At 43.5% G+C, this 16,507-nt stretch overlaps 1 protein-coding gene across 17 annotated transcripts in view; it reads right to left on the reverse strand.

Moving 5' to 3' along the window:
- kcnab2a (potassium voltage-gated channel subfamily A regulatory beta subunit 2a) overlaps positions 1-16,507 on the reverse strand; it is a 275,606-nt gene that overhangs the window by 28,608 nt on the left and 230,491 nt on the right. For 14 of the 17 annotated variants that reach the window (XM_059655603.1, XM_048561311.1, XM_048561314.2 and 11 more), the window contains 3 exons: positions 7,342-7,385; positions 6,495-6,581; positions 1,085-1,129 (listed from right to left, as the gene is read on the reverse strand). In XM_059655603.1, coding sequence (XP_059511586.1) covers positions 1,085-1,129; positions 6,495-6,581; positions 7,342-7,385 — 176 coding nt within the window. The remainder of the gene's footprint in view (positions 1-1,084; positions 1,130-6,494; positions 6,582-7,341; positions 7,386-16,507) is intronic. The other 3 variants (XM_048561316.2, XM_048561315.2, XM_048561304.2) reach the window with 1 other exon arrangement.

The raw sequence follows: 16,507 nt of genomic DNA on the forward strand, positions 1-16,507 counted from the left end.
TATCAGTTGTAAAACACAAAAATCAGTGTCAGGTGGCCTCAAGATGCAAACCTTGGGAAATAGGGGGATGGATCAAGAAATATAAATTTCTAATCCATTTTTTTGATGTAGTAAGCCTGTGACATCTAATGGCTCTGTGTCAGTAATGCAGAACATATTCGGGGTTCTGATGAGGGAGAAGGAGGAAGAGGAGGTGTGCATGGAAACTCTAAGGTTTTAAATGAAACGGAACAACTGAATTCTTTGCTGCTTAATCAGTGACCAGAAGAACAGGTTTCAGTTCAGTGATTTCATACTTACCCAAGTTTAGGTACAACTGCAGCAACCTCCTCCAATCCCATTCTAATTCTGCAGGTGCACCGTTCAGAATGGAAAATGGGAAGGCTGTCTGCTACCCTTCATGAGATTCATTTTGGGAATACATTGATTTATATTTACTAGGATTATAAATCATAACAGCCTATTTATTACAGTGCTCAAAGTACCAAAAAGACTAGCAAGAAGGAAATGAGGAGGAAAAAGCTCACAACGGCAAGAGAAAATAAAATAAATTAGCACCACCTTACAAACATTTATTTCAAAACACAGCCAAAGCAAACATTCTGGTAGGATGAGATAGGAAATCTAATTTCAAACAAAATTAGATACAAGACTTGTGAAAACAGGCAGTTAACTTTCTAAGCAGAAGTTCATTCTATGCAACATTACTGTACACAGCCCTACCATTCACAGAATGACAGGAATTCAAAATTAAATACTATCAAACCTAAAAGCATGTAGTAAAAGGAAACTCAATTAAAGTGCTGACGCCTATTGGGCTGGCAATTGGACAACATGCATGTTTCAAGAATGAGGAATAGGCGCTCACAAATGAAGAAAATTAAAGAAAAAGCAAAAGGGTAGGACAGAATCAGTTTTATTTACTTGCAAGATGTTTTTATAAGTCAGGTAACTTGCATTTTATGGGGAAGTTACTTCTGTGGGTGATAGGAGAGGAAGTAGGAGCAGAGTGAACGAACAATCTGTCCCATAAAATGCCTCAGAAACAGCTATGTATTAATACTCATTCTTGGGTACTGTGTACCTTCAATGATGAATGTTCTTGATTTTGAAGAACTAAATGGATCCCCTGGTAATAGAAGAAGATTTAAGAAAACCAGAGTTTACAGCTGAAGGTACATACATTGCAGAATTTAGGGCATGGGAGAGGTAAGAGTAAATTTTTTATATAAATATACATACGTACAACTTCCCAGTTCAGAAAACAGTAGCCAAGTGAAACATCTTATTATAAACACATTCATTACAAAGTATACAAGCTGCAAAGGCTCAAATGCACAATGAGCAAAACAAAAATAATGTATTCTATCAGTTGAGATATTAAAGTGTTCAGTTTAAAAAGACACTATCCCTTTTGTTTACCTACATTGAGTAGATTTTAAATGCAGTACCAATCAAACCTACTCGGTGATACCAGCCGGAGGGGTGAAATGTAGCATGAACTGGCTTCAATGGATGAGTTTATGGTAGGACTGGCAGTGATAAAAATATCAGCCACAGTCATAGATTTGGATTCAAATGATGCATACAATAAGCTTCAGAAAGATTGCCAAATGGTTAAAAAAAACCACAGTATGACTAAAATAACCAACCATTTCAGCCTGCATTCCATGCACTTCCAGTTCTGGTCTGAGAGCCTGTCACTCTACCATTGGTTTCAGTCAGACACCTGTAACCTGGATTTCTTTACCTAAGGCTCACTGCCTCGCGAAGAAAACTGAAAGGATGCATGTACTGAAACAAGTTGCCCATGCCTATGAAAATTAGTCAGAGAATACATTGTGCCTCTGTGTCTCGCACATTCAGAAGCTTCCTCAAATCCACATATTCAATTCCCTTTCAAAATCCTTGTTTGGTGTTAATTTCACCCATTGCCCCTGTAAAGCACTTTTAAATATTTAAAGAGTCTACAATTTTTGTTGTAAGATTGACCTGTTCACAGATGTTATTACAAACCTCTGGAGCAGGTGCCTAATGACAAATTTCCTAAACCAATTAGTGCAGGAGGGTTTTGGTGCAAAAACTGTACACTTTGGATGAAACAGCAATCAAGTTAATGCTGTTCATAGCTCTAATCAGTGGGGGGCAAGCGAACAAAAGTTTTAAATTTTCTAATTAACTTTCCAATGGAACAATTTTGTCTGAGTTAAACAGCCACAGTGGTGCCAGATTTAATCAATGTGCCTTTGGGTTGGGGGAGGAAGAGGTGGTCATCCAGAGTGTCAGTTCCTGGTTACTACAAATGCCAAAGTTCAATAGTCCAGTGACAACTACTGTATAAAAACGTTTGATGCTAGATTTGATAGCAGCTAACTCAGCATGGACTTGAGATCAAGTCTCTATAATCCAATACTTTTCCCTTTGAGGATCTGTTATGTTAAAGAGCTGTAATCCAGACAGTTGAGTAAACCTGTCATAGGAGACGCAAATTACAAAATAAACACTCAATTGACATTCTTAGAAACGGCAAAAATTTGAACCTGTAAATGATAAAAACTGCTTGCAATGATCAGCATTTTTACCTTTGATTTCACTACGGGGCACCTAACATTTGAAAACATTTAAGCTCAGCAGTTGGAACTGTGGTAGATTTCCAGCTACAATGGGTGTAGGTTTTGCCTTTATATTGTTGGGCCAACTGGTGACAGGAACTTTGAACTTGGACACCATACTGCCGTCATAAGCAGTTTGTATTAAATAAGAAGCTTTTATTAGTAGCTGGTTTTAGGAAAGTAAGTTAACCCAAGTGAAACAATATTTTTAGTACTTTTGTTGAAGTCAGAAGCTTCAGGATTCAAATCCCTTTCCCAACCCATATCAAAGTTTGAAGTGATACAAATCATCCATGGAAAGGATGCTTCCTCTTATAGCTGAGTCTAGAACTGGGGGATACTTTAAAATCTAGGGGTTGCCCTTTTAAGACAAAAGATGAGAATTTTTTTTCTTTCATAGGGCTGTGTGAATTTGTAATTCTATCCCAAAAGGCAGTGGGAATGGGGTTATTGATATTTTTAAGAAGGTGGTAAATAGATTCTTGTTAGGTAAGTTAATCAAATGTTATTGGGGCAAATGGAATACGGAATTTGAAACAAAAATCAACGAAGATCTTATAAATGGCAGCACAGATCAAGGGGCCATATGGCTCCAGGTTCATATATCTGAAAATGACAATGGCTCCCCAACCTCTGATCCCACTGCATGCAGTACTAGGCAAACTCCAAAGCCTCCAACTGGCATCTTCCAGTTGCTAACAAAGAACTACAGCCATGAGAGGAGCTGTTAAATTAGTTGGTGAATCCTTCCATTACTTCACACAATTCCCCAAGGGAGAAGTGTGAAGATCCAAAGCAAGAAACCAAAATGAACATGTGTAACCCAGCCAGTCAATTATCATCTTTGTAAAATATTCAAGACACCTTACAAATCTGCAAAAACATCACAATCATGTGAACCAGTATTATGCTACTGAACTTACACAAACTATCTTTTCACAACCTAAATTTTATTGTCTATTATCATTTAAATGGTGCATTTGTAATTCCATTTCAAATTGTATTTGTAATATCGATACTAGGATTGTAGGGTTAAAGTTTGAATCCTTGACAGGTATCTGCTGAAAATTAGCTCGGAGCATCCATCCAGCCAGACACGTGTGGTTTATGTAGGACTACAAAAGGGACATTCTTTTATAAACCATTTAATGTATCTTACATCATATGGACTAAATGGTGGTGCCCAACAGCACTATCTTTAGTCAGTTTTACCGACTACTCGGTTGATTGTAACAGAATATTTTTGTAATAAATTTCAAAAACTTTCACTACACGAATTGTTTAGGCAAACCTGACAATTTAGAATGACATTAGTATTTTGCTGGCATGTTGAGTGATATATTAATATACAGAATTATAAAAACCAACACAACTTTATTTCTATTTATGAGAAAAACAGAGGAAGCAATAAGCTGCAAAAAGTCTACAAATAATGCCACTGCAGTGGAAATTGTGTTGATGTCATTAGAACTAAACACCTTCATCAATGATGAGCATCCATGATTGTCCACAATGGATGTGGTGCTTTAATGACATGAACGATAGTACACATAGTCGAATATCACAACCTTTATTATGCATTCATCTATATCCAGAAACATTACCTTTCAGCCTAAATCATGAATGATGATGAATGGGAATGGTTGCTGACATTTTCCGTGTCCAGTAAAGGAATATGAAAACCAATTTTAGTGCAGCAAATACTGCCCCAGCTGAGATCAGCTAAGTTTTCCTTGTTCACTAAAAATGACAGGGTGAGAACAGGGGTGCAAGATCTATTTCCAAATCCTGTCAAATAATTTCAACAAAAGCATGATTCTGAGATTTTTAAATGGCTTAATGTTGCAATTTTCCGAACATGAACTGCTCCTATAGAGATGTCAGTCGAAAGAGGAAAAACAAACCTGCCACTTTTGTGAAAATTGTACAATGTCACACTACAAAAGAAAAACGTACATGAAGTATCAAGTTGGTGGCCCTTAAAGTAAACTACTGGCCTAAATAATTTGTGTTAAGTAATTCACTTATATCTTTGTAAAATCATTATGGACTTCTGGCATACAAGTTTATCAATGTTTACCAACTTGTTTACAAGAATTCTGCTTATTAAAATAAAGAAACATCAGTCTGGCAAAGAGTATTTTCTACTTCAGTTCCAACATTAAGCACTCCCAGAGTGTGGTTCAGACAGGCTGATGCACAGCAAAATACCATAATTTGATCTGACAATTTATCTCCTCCTCATTCTCAGGGGAATACATTTTATTGAACTGTACAACAATCTTCCATTTCCTACACCAGTCATCCAGGAGCTCGATAAATGGAATTGGTTGTTGCAACCCAATTACTGACAAATGCCTGTAAACTTAGTGCAGTACATCTTGTCCAGTAAACTGAAGAAATCCATTTCACATGGGACTCTCATAACCAACACATGATGGAGATTATTTTCACATGGTCCAGTCTGGAATCCCATTGTGCCACATGCATTATGTGCCTGCTTACCTAAATGTCAGGCTCTAGTTCTTATCTAAAGGCACTCTCCCCTATATTGTTCTGAGTTCCTCTTTGTACAGATAATATAATCTAAGATTCCCACAATATTCACAAACTCCAACCAGTCTTGCTCAATTACATGAATTGGGCATATCATGACTCAGCCCATTGTCTGCCTGGAGACATGTACTTTGTGAACTGAATGATGGTTGACAAAATATTTTACTTCAGCCCTTGACTAAGGCAGCACTTTTACATCCAAATCCAGACAACAGACGTGGAAGTAGTAATCTTGAACACACAGTGACACCCAATTTTACAGTTTTAAAGTTTCTACATTAAAAGTAAATATAACAGCTCAAAAATGGCCCTGTCCTTTTGACTTCAACAAATGAACATCAGCAAAAACTATAAATAAGTAGTATAGTATGTAGTATCCCAACTTTTACTTGGTAGGAAAATTCTTTCTTTAAACAAGCAATCCACATGTAGTGAAGAGTCTATGTGGGCAATTTCTCCCAAGTCGCTACTAGGAAACACATGACATTAGGCCAGAAACATTTCTCTCTCACTCCCCCATCATCTACAAAGGAGAGTGTGGACACGCTCCCAGGATGAAATCAATAATATATGTTAATAATACTATGGTATTGAAGAAAATTTACATATCCCATCGTATACTATCATTTCAAGTGCTCCAGTTCAAAATAGTGCAAAATTTTAAATAAATGTCTAATAAAGAGTCACCTAAATTGAATCTCTCCACCTTAGAGTTCATAGTCGTTCCTGGAAACAGGAACAACACATCAAGTGATTGGAACTTTCGGCCACTGAATGACTTATAGACTAAAATGACTATTTTGACTCTTGTTCACGATTAGTTAGCTGATCTCAGATAGGCCAGTAATTGGGGTCAAGCAATTGGGTCCAGTGACACGAGGCTAGTGAAAAGAACAAGGATGTCCTTCAATTATTTAGTGCATGTCAGGGTACTTGAAGGCTACTGCTATTAAGAACTTACATTTCCAGAGAAAAGGTACAGAAAGAGAAGAAAACTTGGATATGACATTGGAAAGTACCTCTATGTAAGTAAGCATGTGCGCTATTAATTAATATTTTGTATCTGCTCTTGCATTTTAAATAATCAATCAGATGAGCCTGGTAATTCTTTTGGCAATACCAGGGTAACTTCAGTTTAGCACTGAGTAAATAGACTACTAATTTTTTATAAGATGTGTGTCAATCTACATTTCTTGAATTTTTAGTGCAGAGGTTTCTGGAAAGGAGTGGGGAGTTGGTGAAGATTAGAATGAGTGAATGAGTGCATTATACAACTAGCAGATTAAAGAATAATAATATTTCTTCACTGATGCCGATGCAACTGACCTTCCATAGGTGTGTTTGGGTCCGGCCTGTTTGCGAATACCACATCCACATACTCCAACTGCAAGCGCTCAAGAGAAGCCTTCAGTCCTGCAAAAGCAGAAAGATATAAAAATATATATATAAATACACACACACACACAAAACGGATAGTCTGGCAATTTTATGATGCCTTGCTTTGCTTGGAATTTTATGTGGTGAGAAAAATAAATACTGTAATTAGGGCTTTAAAGTTAAAAGAACAACTACTTATTTTGAAAGGTGACTTTCTTGTGGAAATGTCACGATTTGCAAAAATGGGCTGATAGAACGGCAGTGGAGGAACACACCAGGCCAGGCAGCATCAGTGCAGCAGGAAAGCTGATATTTCAGGTCAGGACCCTTCTTCAGAAATGAATCAACATTATCTTTCCTGCTCCTCTAATGCTGCTTGGCCTGCTGTGTTCCTCCAGCTCCACACTGTGTTATCTCTGACTCCCTCTAATAGAATGGGAGGCCTTCTGTGGTTTCTTCAAGACCACAGCATCATTTGCTGTTGACCAGATTAAGGCTAAAGAAAAGGCAGCATCATTTATTTAGCTTTTTGCAACATTAAATCTGTTATCTGTGCCTGCACTCAAGATAAGCCTGTCTCCCTCCGCTTTCTTTCTGGCCAGGAACATGTTGTTTTCTTTTTTAACAAAGATTCAAAATTTGATTTATTACTACCGTGTCAAAAAGGTAGCGATTACTGTCGGTGATGTATCATAAAGATTCTTAATATGTTCACATCAAGTGAAGATTTCATGCTCTAATAAAGGAAATAACCAATCATTGATAACAGAATTTTTGCATTAATGTAGCATCCTACCTTCTATAATGTGTTTTCGGGATAGCCCTCGCTCAGTTTCTGCCCTGCAAGCGAAACATAGATCAGAAGTGTGGATTATTCAAGAATTAATCCTCAGTAATAGGTCTGGTTAATCCAAGTTAGATGACATGCCCAAATATTACCAAGGAAGTTATTTAATTTGTGCATATAAAATTTCACAATGGCAGGCGTGCAGAAATAGCAGACCTGTTTCAGAAGCATTTTTCTTTTGGAACTTTAAAACATCTGATATATTTATTGAGCTACACAGATCAATCCGATGCTTGGTTTCTGGTCTGTTCTGAGGTAACTGAACTTGGGCAGAATGGCAATATGAAAGCCTTATCATTCCACTATAGGAATGAAGGCTAAAAATTATGCAGATGGACGTTGATATCAATCAGTTCAAACCCGGTTGTGACGCCTCCAAGGAGTAAACAGTCAACACCAATTTCTATGTAGATACTTCTATAGTACACCTGAGTAAATTATGGAACTGAACAACAAATTGTGGATATCCTTGCCTTGCAGCAACTATAACCAAGAATACAGTGCTTTAAGAAAACAGGCACACGATTACAGTGTCCTTCAAGGCTTAAAAACATTCCAAAGTACTTCATGACCATTCAACGCATCATCCTCGGCCTCTTCTGCCAACTGCAATCTGACCCCACTCTCCATGACTCCCTTATCCTCTCCACAAGAGTCCCCACTAGCCCCACCACCCTGGCACTTTTCCCTGCAACCGCAGGAAGTGCTACACCTGCCCCTATACCACCCCCATCTCAAACCCCAAAGAAAATCTTCCATGTTAAACAGCTGATCACCTGCACATCTGCTAGTGTGATATATTGTATCTGCTGCTCCCGATGTGGCCTCCTCTCCATCAGGGAAACCAAGTGGAGGCTTGGAGACTGCTTTCTGAAACACCTACGCTCAGTTCATGACAAACGACTACACCTCCCAGTTATGAACCACTTCAACTCCCCCTCCCACTCCTTGGACGACATGTCTATTCTGCCTCCTCCAGTGCCACAATGATGCCACCCAAAGGTTGCAGGAATAGCACTACATATCTCGCTTGGGAACCCTGCAGCCCAATGGTCTCAATGTGGACTTCACAAGCTTCAAAATCTCCCCACCCCCGACCTCATCTCAAAACCAGCACAGCTCGTCCCCGCCTCCTTGACCTGTCAGTCTTTTCTCCTATCTATCCGCTCCTCCCACCTCACTCACCAACCCCCACACCCACCCCCTACCTACCAGCCTCATCCCCGGCTCCTTGACCTGCCCGTCTTCTCTTGACTGACCAACCCCAACCTAACTCCCCACCTACACTCACCTTTACTGGCTCCATCCTTGCCTCCTTGATCTGTCTGTCTCCTCTCCACCTATCTGCTCCTTTATTCACTTTCCATCTGCCTCCTGACATCTCTCTATTTTTATCAGAATTCCCTTCCCCTCCCCCTTTGTTTTATTTGCTGTGTATGAAGATTGAACATAGAACAGTACAGCACAGTACAGGCCCTTTGACCCACAGTGTTGTGCCAAACACTAACCCTAATCCTAAAAGCCTATCTAACCTCCAGCCCTACCTTATACTATCATCCATATCCATATCATCCAATAGCCGTGTAAGTGCACCTAACGAGGCTGACTCCACTACCCTCTCCGGCAATGCATTCCACAGCCCTACCACTCTCTGAGTAAAGAACCTACCTCTGACATCTCCCCTGTATCTACCTCCACCCACTTTAAAACTATACCCCCTCATAATAGCTACTTCCAGCCTAGGAAAAAGTCTCTGATTGTCTAGTCTATCTACACCTCTGATCATTTTGTACACCTTTATCAAGTCACCACTCATCCTTCATCCTTCTAAAGAGAAAAGCACGAGCTCTCTCAACCTTTCCTCGTGAGACCTTCCCTCCATTCCATGCAACATCCTGGTAAATCTCCTCTGCACCTTTTCCAATACTTCCACATCTTTCCTGTAATGAGGCGACCAGAACTGGACATAATACTTTAGACGTTATCTAACCAGGCTTTTGTATAACTTCACGGCTCTTGAACTCAATCCCTTGATTAATGAAAGCTAACACACCATAAGCCTTCTTAACAACTCTATCCACCTGGGTGGCAGCTTTCAGGGAACTGTGGACATGAACCCCAAGATCCCTCAGCTCCTCCACACTGCCAAGAATCTTTCTGTGTACCCTGTATTCTGCTTTCAAGTTTGTCCTTCCAAAAAAAAAGAATCACCTCACACTTTTCAGGGTTAAACTCCACCTGCCACTTCAGTACAGCTCTGCATCCTTTCAATGTCCCATTGTAACCTAGAACAGCCCTCCGCACTGTCCACAGCGCGACCCACTTTCGTATCATCCACAAACTTATTAATCCACCCTTCCACTCCTTCATCCAAATCATTTACAAAAATCACAAATAGAAGAGGACCCAGGACAGATCCTTGTGGTACACACTCGTAACTGAGCACCTTGTTGAATATTTTCAGTCCAATACCACCCTTTGTCTTCTAAGGGTCAGCCAATTCTGAATCTAATCTGCCACATTTCCCCCATCCCATGCCTCCTTACTTTCTGCAAGAGCCTACGATGGGGAAGCTTATCAAACACCGTTTAGAGCGTCCGGATAGAATGGAAATGCGATTGACCTGATTGGTTCCAAGAATTTAGGCACAAAAGTTAGGTCAGAAAGACTGGACTTGTTCTCTGCAGATTGATGGGAGAATTGGCAGAAACTCTAGGTTCAAGTACCAAACAAGAACATCTCAGTCAAGGAAGATGCACAGCAGACCATTTGGCTACATAGGGTAACCATCAACCTGCAAATCCTTCCAAATCAGCTGTGTATTGAAAAGAATCTGGGAGCCTCAGAGTTGTAGATAACAATATCTAACACAGACAAATATATAGTTCCAGAGGAAATTAAATTTCATGTACCACCAATCCCAAGTTAATTGGAAGACACCCAAATTAACCAGATTATGACAGGTTTACACAAGACTGTTCCCCATTAGGTGATCAAAAGATTAAGCAGTTGTTGCAATTCCTGCTCTGAACTTCATTCTGAGATAATGGGAACTGCAGATGCTGGAGAATTCCAAGATAATAAAATGTGAGGCTGGATGAACACAGCAGGCCAAGCAGCATCTCAGGAGCACAAAAGCTGACGTTTCGGGCCTAGACCCTTCATCAGAGAGGGGGATGGGGAGAGGGAACTGGAATAAATAGGGAGAGAGGGGGAGGCGGATCGAAGATGGAGAGTAAAGAAGATAGGTGGAGAGAGTATAGGTGGGGAGATAGGGAGGGGATAGGTCAGTCCAGGGAAGATGGACAGGTCAAGGAGGTGGGATGAGGTTAGTAGGTAGGAAATGGAGGTGCGGCTTGGGGTGGGAGGAAGGGATGGGTGAGAGGAAGAACCGGTTAGGGAGGCAGAGACAGGTTGGACTGGTTTTGGGATGCAGTGGGTGGGGGGGAAGAGCTGGGCTGGTTGTGTGGTGCAGTGGGGGGAGGGGACGAACTGGGCTGGTCTAGGGATGCAGTAGAGGAAGGGGAGATTTTGAAACTGGTGAAGTCCACATTGATACCATTAGGCTGCAGGGTTCCCAGGCGGAATATGAGTTGCTGTTCCTGCAACCTTCGGGTGGCATCATTGTGGCACTGCAGGAGGCCCATGATGGACATGTCATCTAGAGAATGGGAGGGGGAGTGGAAATGGTTTGCGACTGGGAGGTGCAGTTGTTTGTTGCGAACTGAGCGGAGGTGTTCTGCAAAGCGGTCTCCAAGCCTTGGTTTCCCCAATGTAGAGGAAGCCGCACCGGGTACAATGGATGCAGTATACCACATTGGCAGATGTGCAGGTGAACCTCTGCTTAATGTGGAGTGTCATCTTGGGGCCTGGGATAGGGGTTAGGGAGGAGGTGTGGGGGCAAATGTAGCATTTCCTGCGGTTGCAGGGGAAGGTGCCGGGTGTGGTGGGGTTGGAGGGCAGTGTGGGGCGAACAAGGGAGTCACGGAGAGAGTGGTCTCTCCGGAAAGCAGACAAGGGTGGGGATGGAAAAATGTCTTGGGTGGTGGGGTCGGATTGTAAATGGCGAAAGTGTCGGAGGATGATGCGTTGTATCCGGAGGTTGGTAGGGTGGTGTGTGAGAACGAGGGGGATCCTCTTTGGGCGGTTGTGGCGGGGGCAGGGTGTGAAGGATGTGTTGTGGGAAATACGGGAGACGCGGTCAAGGGCGTTCTCGATCACTGTGGGGGGAAAGTTGCGGTCCTTAAAGAACTTGGACATCTGGGATGTGCGGGAGTGGAATGTCTTATCGTGGGAGCAGATGCGGCGGAGGCGGAGGAATTGGGAATAAGGGATGGAATTTTTGCAGGAGGGTGGGTGGGAGGAGGTGTATTCTAGGTAGCTGTGGGAGTCGGTGGGCTTGAAATGGACATCAGTTACAAGCTGGTTGCCTGAGATGGAGACCGAGAGTTCCAGGAAGGTGAGGGATGTGCTGGAGATGGCCCAGGCGAACTGAAGGTTGGGGTGGAAGGTGTTGGTGAAGTGGATGAACTGTTCGAGCTCCTCTGGGGAGCAAGAGGCGGCGCTGATACAGTCATCAATGTACCGGAGGAAGAGGTGGGGTTTGGGGCCTGTGTAGGTGCGGAAGAGGGACTGTTCCACGTAACCTACAAAGAGGCAGGCATAGCTGGGGCCCATGCGGGTGTGACTCATCTCCACCTATCTGGCCTCCATTTTCTCCCCTTTGGTCCAGGAACTCCCCACCTACGTCCGTGACACCACCCACGCCCTCCACCTCCTCCAGGACTTCCAATTCCCTGGCCCCCAACACCTCATATTCACCATGGACATCCAGTCCCTATACACCTGCATTCCGCATGCAGATGGCCTCAAGGCCCTCCGCTTCTTCCTGTCCCGCAGGCCCGACCAGTCCCCCTCCACCGACACTCTCATCCGCCCAGCTGAACTCGTCCTCACCCTCAACAACTTCTCTTTTGACTCCTCCCACTTCCTATAGACTAAGGGGGTGGCCATGGGCACCCGCATGGGCCCCAGCTACGCCTGCCTCTTTGTAGTTTACGTGGAACGGTCCCTCTTTCGCACCTACACAGGCCCCAAACCCCACCTCTTCCTCCGGTACATTGATGACTGTATCGGCGCCGCCTCTTGCTCCCCAGAGGAGCTCGAACAGTTCATCCACTTCACCAACACCTTCCACCCCAACCTTCAGTTCACCTGGGCCATCTCCAGCACATCCCTCACCTTCCTGGACCTCTCAGTCTCCATCTCAGGCAACCAGCTTGTAACTGATGTCCATTTCAAGCCCACCGACTCCCACAGCTACCTAGAATACACCTCCTCCCACCCACCCTCCTGCAAAAATTCCATCCCCTATTCCCAATTCCTCCGCCTCCGCCGCATCTGCTCCCACGATAAGACATTCCACTCCCGCACATCCCAGATGTCCAAGTTCTTTAAGGACCGCAACTTTCCCCCCACAGTGATCGAGAACGCCCTTGACCGCGTCTCCTGTATTTCCCGCAACACATCCCTCACACCCCGCCCCCGCCACAACCGCCAAAAGAGGATTCCCCTCGTTCTCACACACCACCCCACCAACCTCCGGATACAACGCATCATCCTCCGACACTTTCGCCATTTACAATCCGACCCCACCACCCAAGACATTTTTCCATCCCCACCCCTGTCTGCTTTCCGGAGAGACCACTCTCTCCGTGACTCCCTTGTTCGCTCCACACTGCCCTCCAACCCCACCACACCCGGCACCTTCCCCTGCAACCGCAGGAAATGCTACACTTGCCCCCACACCTCCTCCCTCACCCCTATCCCAGGCCCCAAGATGATAGTCCACCTTAAGCAGAGGTTCACCTGCACATCTGCCAATGTGGTATACTGCATCCATTGTACCCGGTGCGGCTTCCTCTACATTGGGGAAACCAAGCGGAGGCTTGGAGACTGCTTTGCAGCACACCTCCGCTCAGTTCGCAACAAACAACTGCACCTCCCAGTCGCAAACCATTTCCACTCCCCCTCCCATTCTCTAGATGACATGTCCATCATGGGCCTCCTGCAGTGCCACAATGATGCCACCCGAAGGTTGCAGGAACAGCAACTCATATTCCGCCTGGGAACCCTGCAGCCTAATGGTATCAATGTGGACTTCACCAGTTTCAAAATCTCCCCTTCCCCTACTGCATCCCTAAACCAGCCCAGTTCGTCCCCTCCCCCCACTGCACCACACAACCAGCCCAGCTCTTCCCCCCCCACCCACTGCATCCCAAAACCAGTCCAACCTGTCTCTGCCTCCCTAACCGGTTCTTCCTCTCACCCATCCCTTCCTCCCACCCCAAGCCGCACCCCCATCTACCTAATAACCTCATTCCACCTCCTTGACCTGTCCGTCTTCCCTGGACTGACCTATCCCCTCCCTATCTCCCCACCTATACTCTCTCCACCTATCTTCTTTACTCTCCATCTTCGGTCCGCCTCCCCCTCTCTCCCTATTTATTCCAGTTCCCTCTCCCCATCCCCCTCTCTAATGAAGGGTCTAGGCCCGAAACGTCAGCTTTTGTGCTCCTGAGATGCTGCTTGGCCTGCTGTGTTCATCCAGCCTCACATTTTATTATCTCTGAACTTCATTCTCCTTGGTTCATTGTACAACTTTGGTTCACATTTGATCCAGACGTGAGCATCCGAGGTCATTCATGAGCATGATTAAGACCGCATATTTCCACTTCTATAATTCTGATCCAGTCCAGTTCATCAGCTTCTGAAACCCTGACTTTCGCACCTTTCTCAGCTCTAGTTCTTATGCTTGGTCTCATTCTAACTACATAAACTTATGGTCATCTAAAACAATGTCTGTGTTGGAGCTCAATTCTCAGCAAATTCTCAGCTCCCCTATCAGCCTGGTGCTCGCTGACGTACATTGGTTTCCTCTCCCAGTCAAGCAAATACCTTGCTAAAATTGCAAAACAATTCAATGAGATTTGGAAATGTTTAAAATGGGTAGCCCATTCAATGTTTGGAATGTTGGTAAGAGGATGCTCATTGTATAACGATAATGTCAATGTTTCTGTATGCTCCAGGGCTTTGCTTCAGTCTTAATAACTGCTTGAATAAAATGATTGTAAGTACTCAGTCTCTAGCAGCTTGCTCCGCTATCGATGATTGCATGCCAATCAGAGAATTGACTTCCAGTTTTTGAAGTCACTATCTGGCATGGGCCTTGGAGGCCTGGTAAGAAAATTAGAGGGAGTGTTGGTCTCCAGCAGTTGATTATTTAAAAATCAAGATAAAATTACCTTTACATTTTTTCAATGCATGCTCTCAATGAAAAGTTTCACTGACAGATTGCTCATCAGAAATCACAGACATGTGTTTTACACTATTCTGTCCATTAAAAAGATTTTTTTGTAAAATTGTAGGAAGTTCAAATCCTGCATTCTAAAATGGTTATCTCCTTACATTTACTATTCCCTCCAGAACACCTAGGTTCACTCTTGCTTCATTTCTAACAGTGCCCCAAAGCCCATGGCACCTTGCCCTGCAACTGCAGAAGGTGCAACACCTGCCTATTTACTTCCTTCCTCTCAGCTGTATCCAAAGGCCTAAACATACCTTCCAGGCAAAGCAGCGCTTTACCTGTACTTCCACTCAATCTAGTCTACTGCATTCGCTGCTCACAATGTGGTCTTCTCTACCTCAGGAAATGAAAGTGTAGGCTGAGTGACTGCTTTGCAAACACTTATGTTCTGTCTGCAAAAAAGACTGAGCTTCCAGTTGCCTTCCACTTTAACACACCACCTTGTTCTCTGTCTAAGGCTTGCTGTAGTGTTGCAGCAAAGCTCAGCATAAGCTGGCAGAACTGCACTTCATTTTCTGCTTGAGTATCCTGCAGCTTTCTGGACTTAATATCGAGTTCCACAATTTTAGAGCTTGAGGCACCTTCTCCCATGTCCTTAACCCAGCCCCCAAACATCAGGCCTTGTTATCACACAGTGTGCTATTAAACACAACCCATTGTTAGCCACTAATAGTTCCCATTAGCAGCCATTCATTCACCCAGACTGACCGTTATCCAAGCCTTTCTATGCAACTGTTCTTCTCTCTCTTTGAGCTCCATTTCCACCTATCATTTACTCTTTAACTCCTACACCCAGCCCACCTTCTGCATAAATACCAATCTTTACCTACCTACCATTGTTTCTGAAGAAGGGTCGCTGGATCTGAAATGTTACCTCTGATTTCTGTCCACAGATGCTGCCTGATCTGCTGTGATTTTCCAGCAATTTCTGGTTCTGTTACCTTCTTATATTTTACAGGTTAATTGGCACTTGAGGTTTTTCATTCTGCTTAGAAACTTCACCTGTGGTTTTCCATCTAAATCAGAGATTCAATCCAGTGAAAATGTATTATGTCATGGTGAGGGCTCCAAAAGAACAAATGATGAGAGAATGGACTTCCTCAGTAATTACATGTATGTATGAGTCATGTATCTACATGACATTGGTGTGCTTTCCATTAAAACGCACACACTGAACTCCAAAACAATAAAAGCAACAAAAAAATCTGAATACAAAATTCTAATCTTCTCCATTCCCTCCTGAAGGTTTAGAATGATTAAACTGTTTCCGGCAAGATGGCTGCTGGTTAAGTTGCCATTTGGAGCTCCACTCTGCTTGCTAGTTCTCTTTCTCTTTCTTTCTCCTTCCTTTTTCTGCATCCCTTCTTCTCTCCCATCTGTAGTAACTCCATCCCCACCCCAACCCTTTTCACTACCTACCAAAGAGGTCGGGAAGGAGCTGGGTCACGACCGGGAACCAAATGGCAGGAACCAAATGCACAGGTTGTGTCCTGCAGCGGTGGCGGATCAAGTGTAGGCTGGAATGATGGCGGTGGATCAATAGTGGGCTTACGAGAGCAGCACTCTGGCAGAGGCATGGCAAGGGCTGGGGAGCCCAGAGCGGGACTGTGGCAGTGGAAAGGAAAGTTGGACTCTCTTGTTTTTTTAATCTTGCTATAAGTTAATGTGTACAGCGCCGTGTACGATGAAGGTACGCCTTTTCACTGTATTTTTACATTGAATACATGGGGACAATAAATAATTTAATTC

This window comes from Stegostoma tigrinum, chromosome 28 (assembly GCF_030684315.1).
Source record: "Stegostoma tigrinum isolate sSteTig4 chromosome 28, sSteTig4.hap1, whole genome shotgun sequence".
Taxonomy (NCBI): Eukaryota; Metazoa; Chordata; class Chondrichthyes; order Orectolobiformes; family Stegostomatidae; genus Stegostoma; species Stegostoma tigrinum.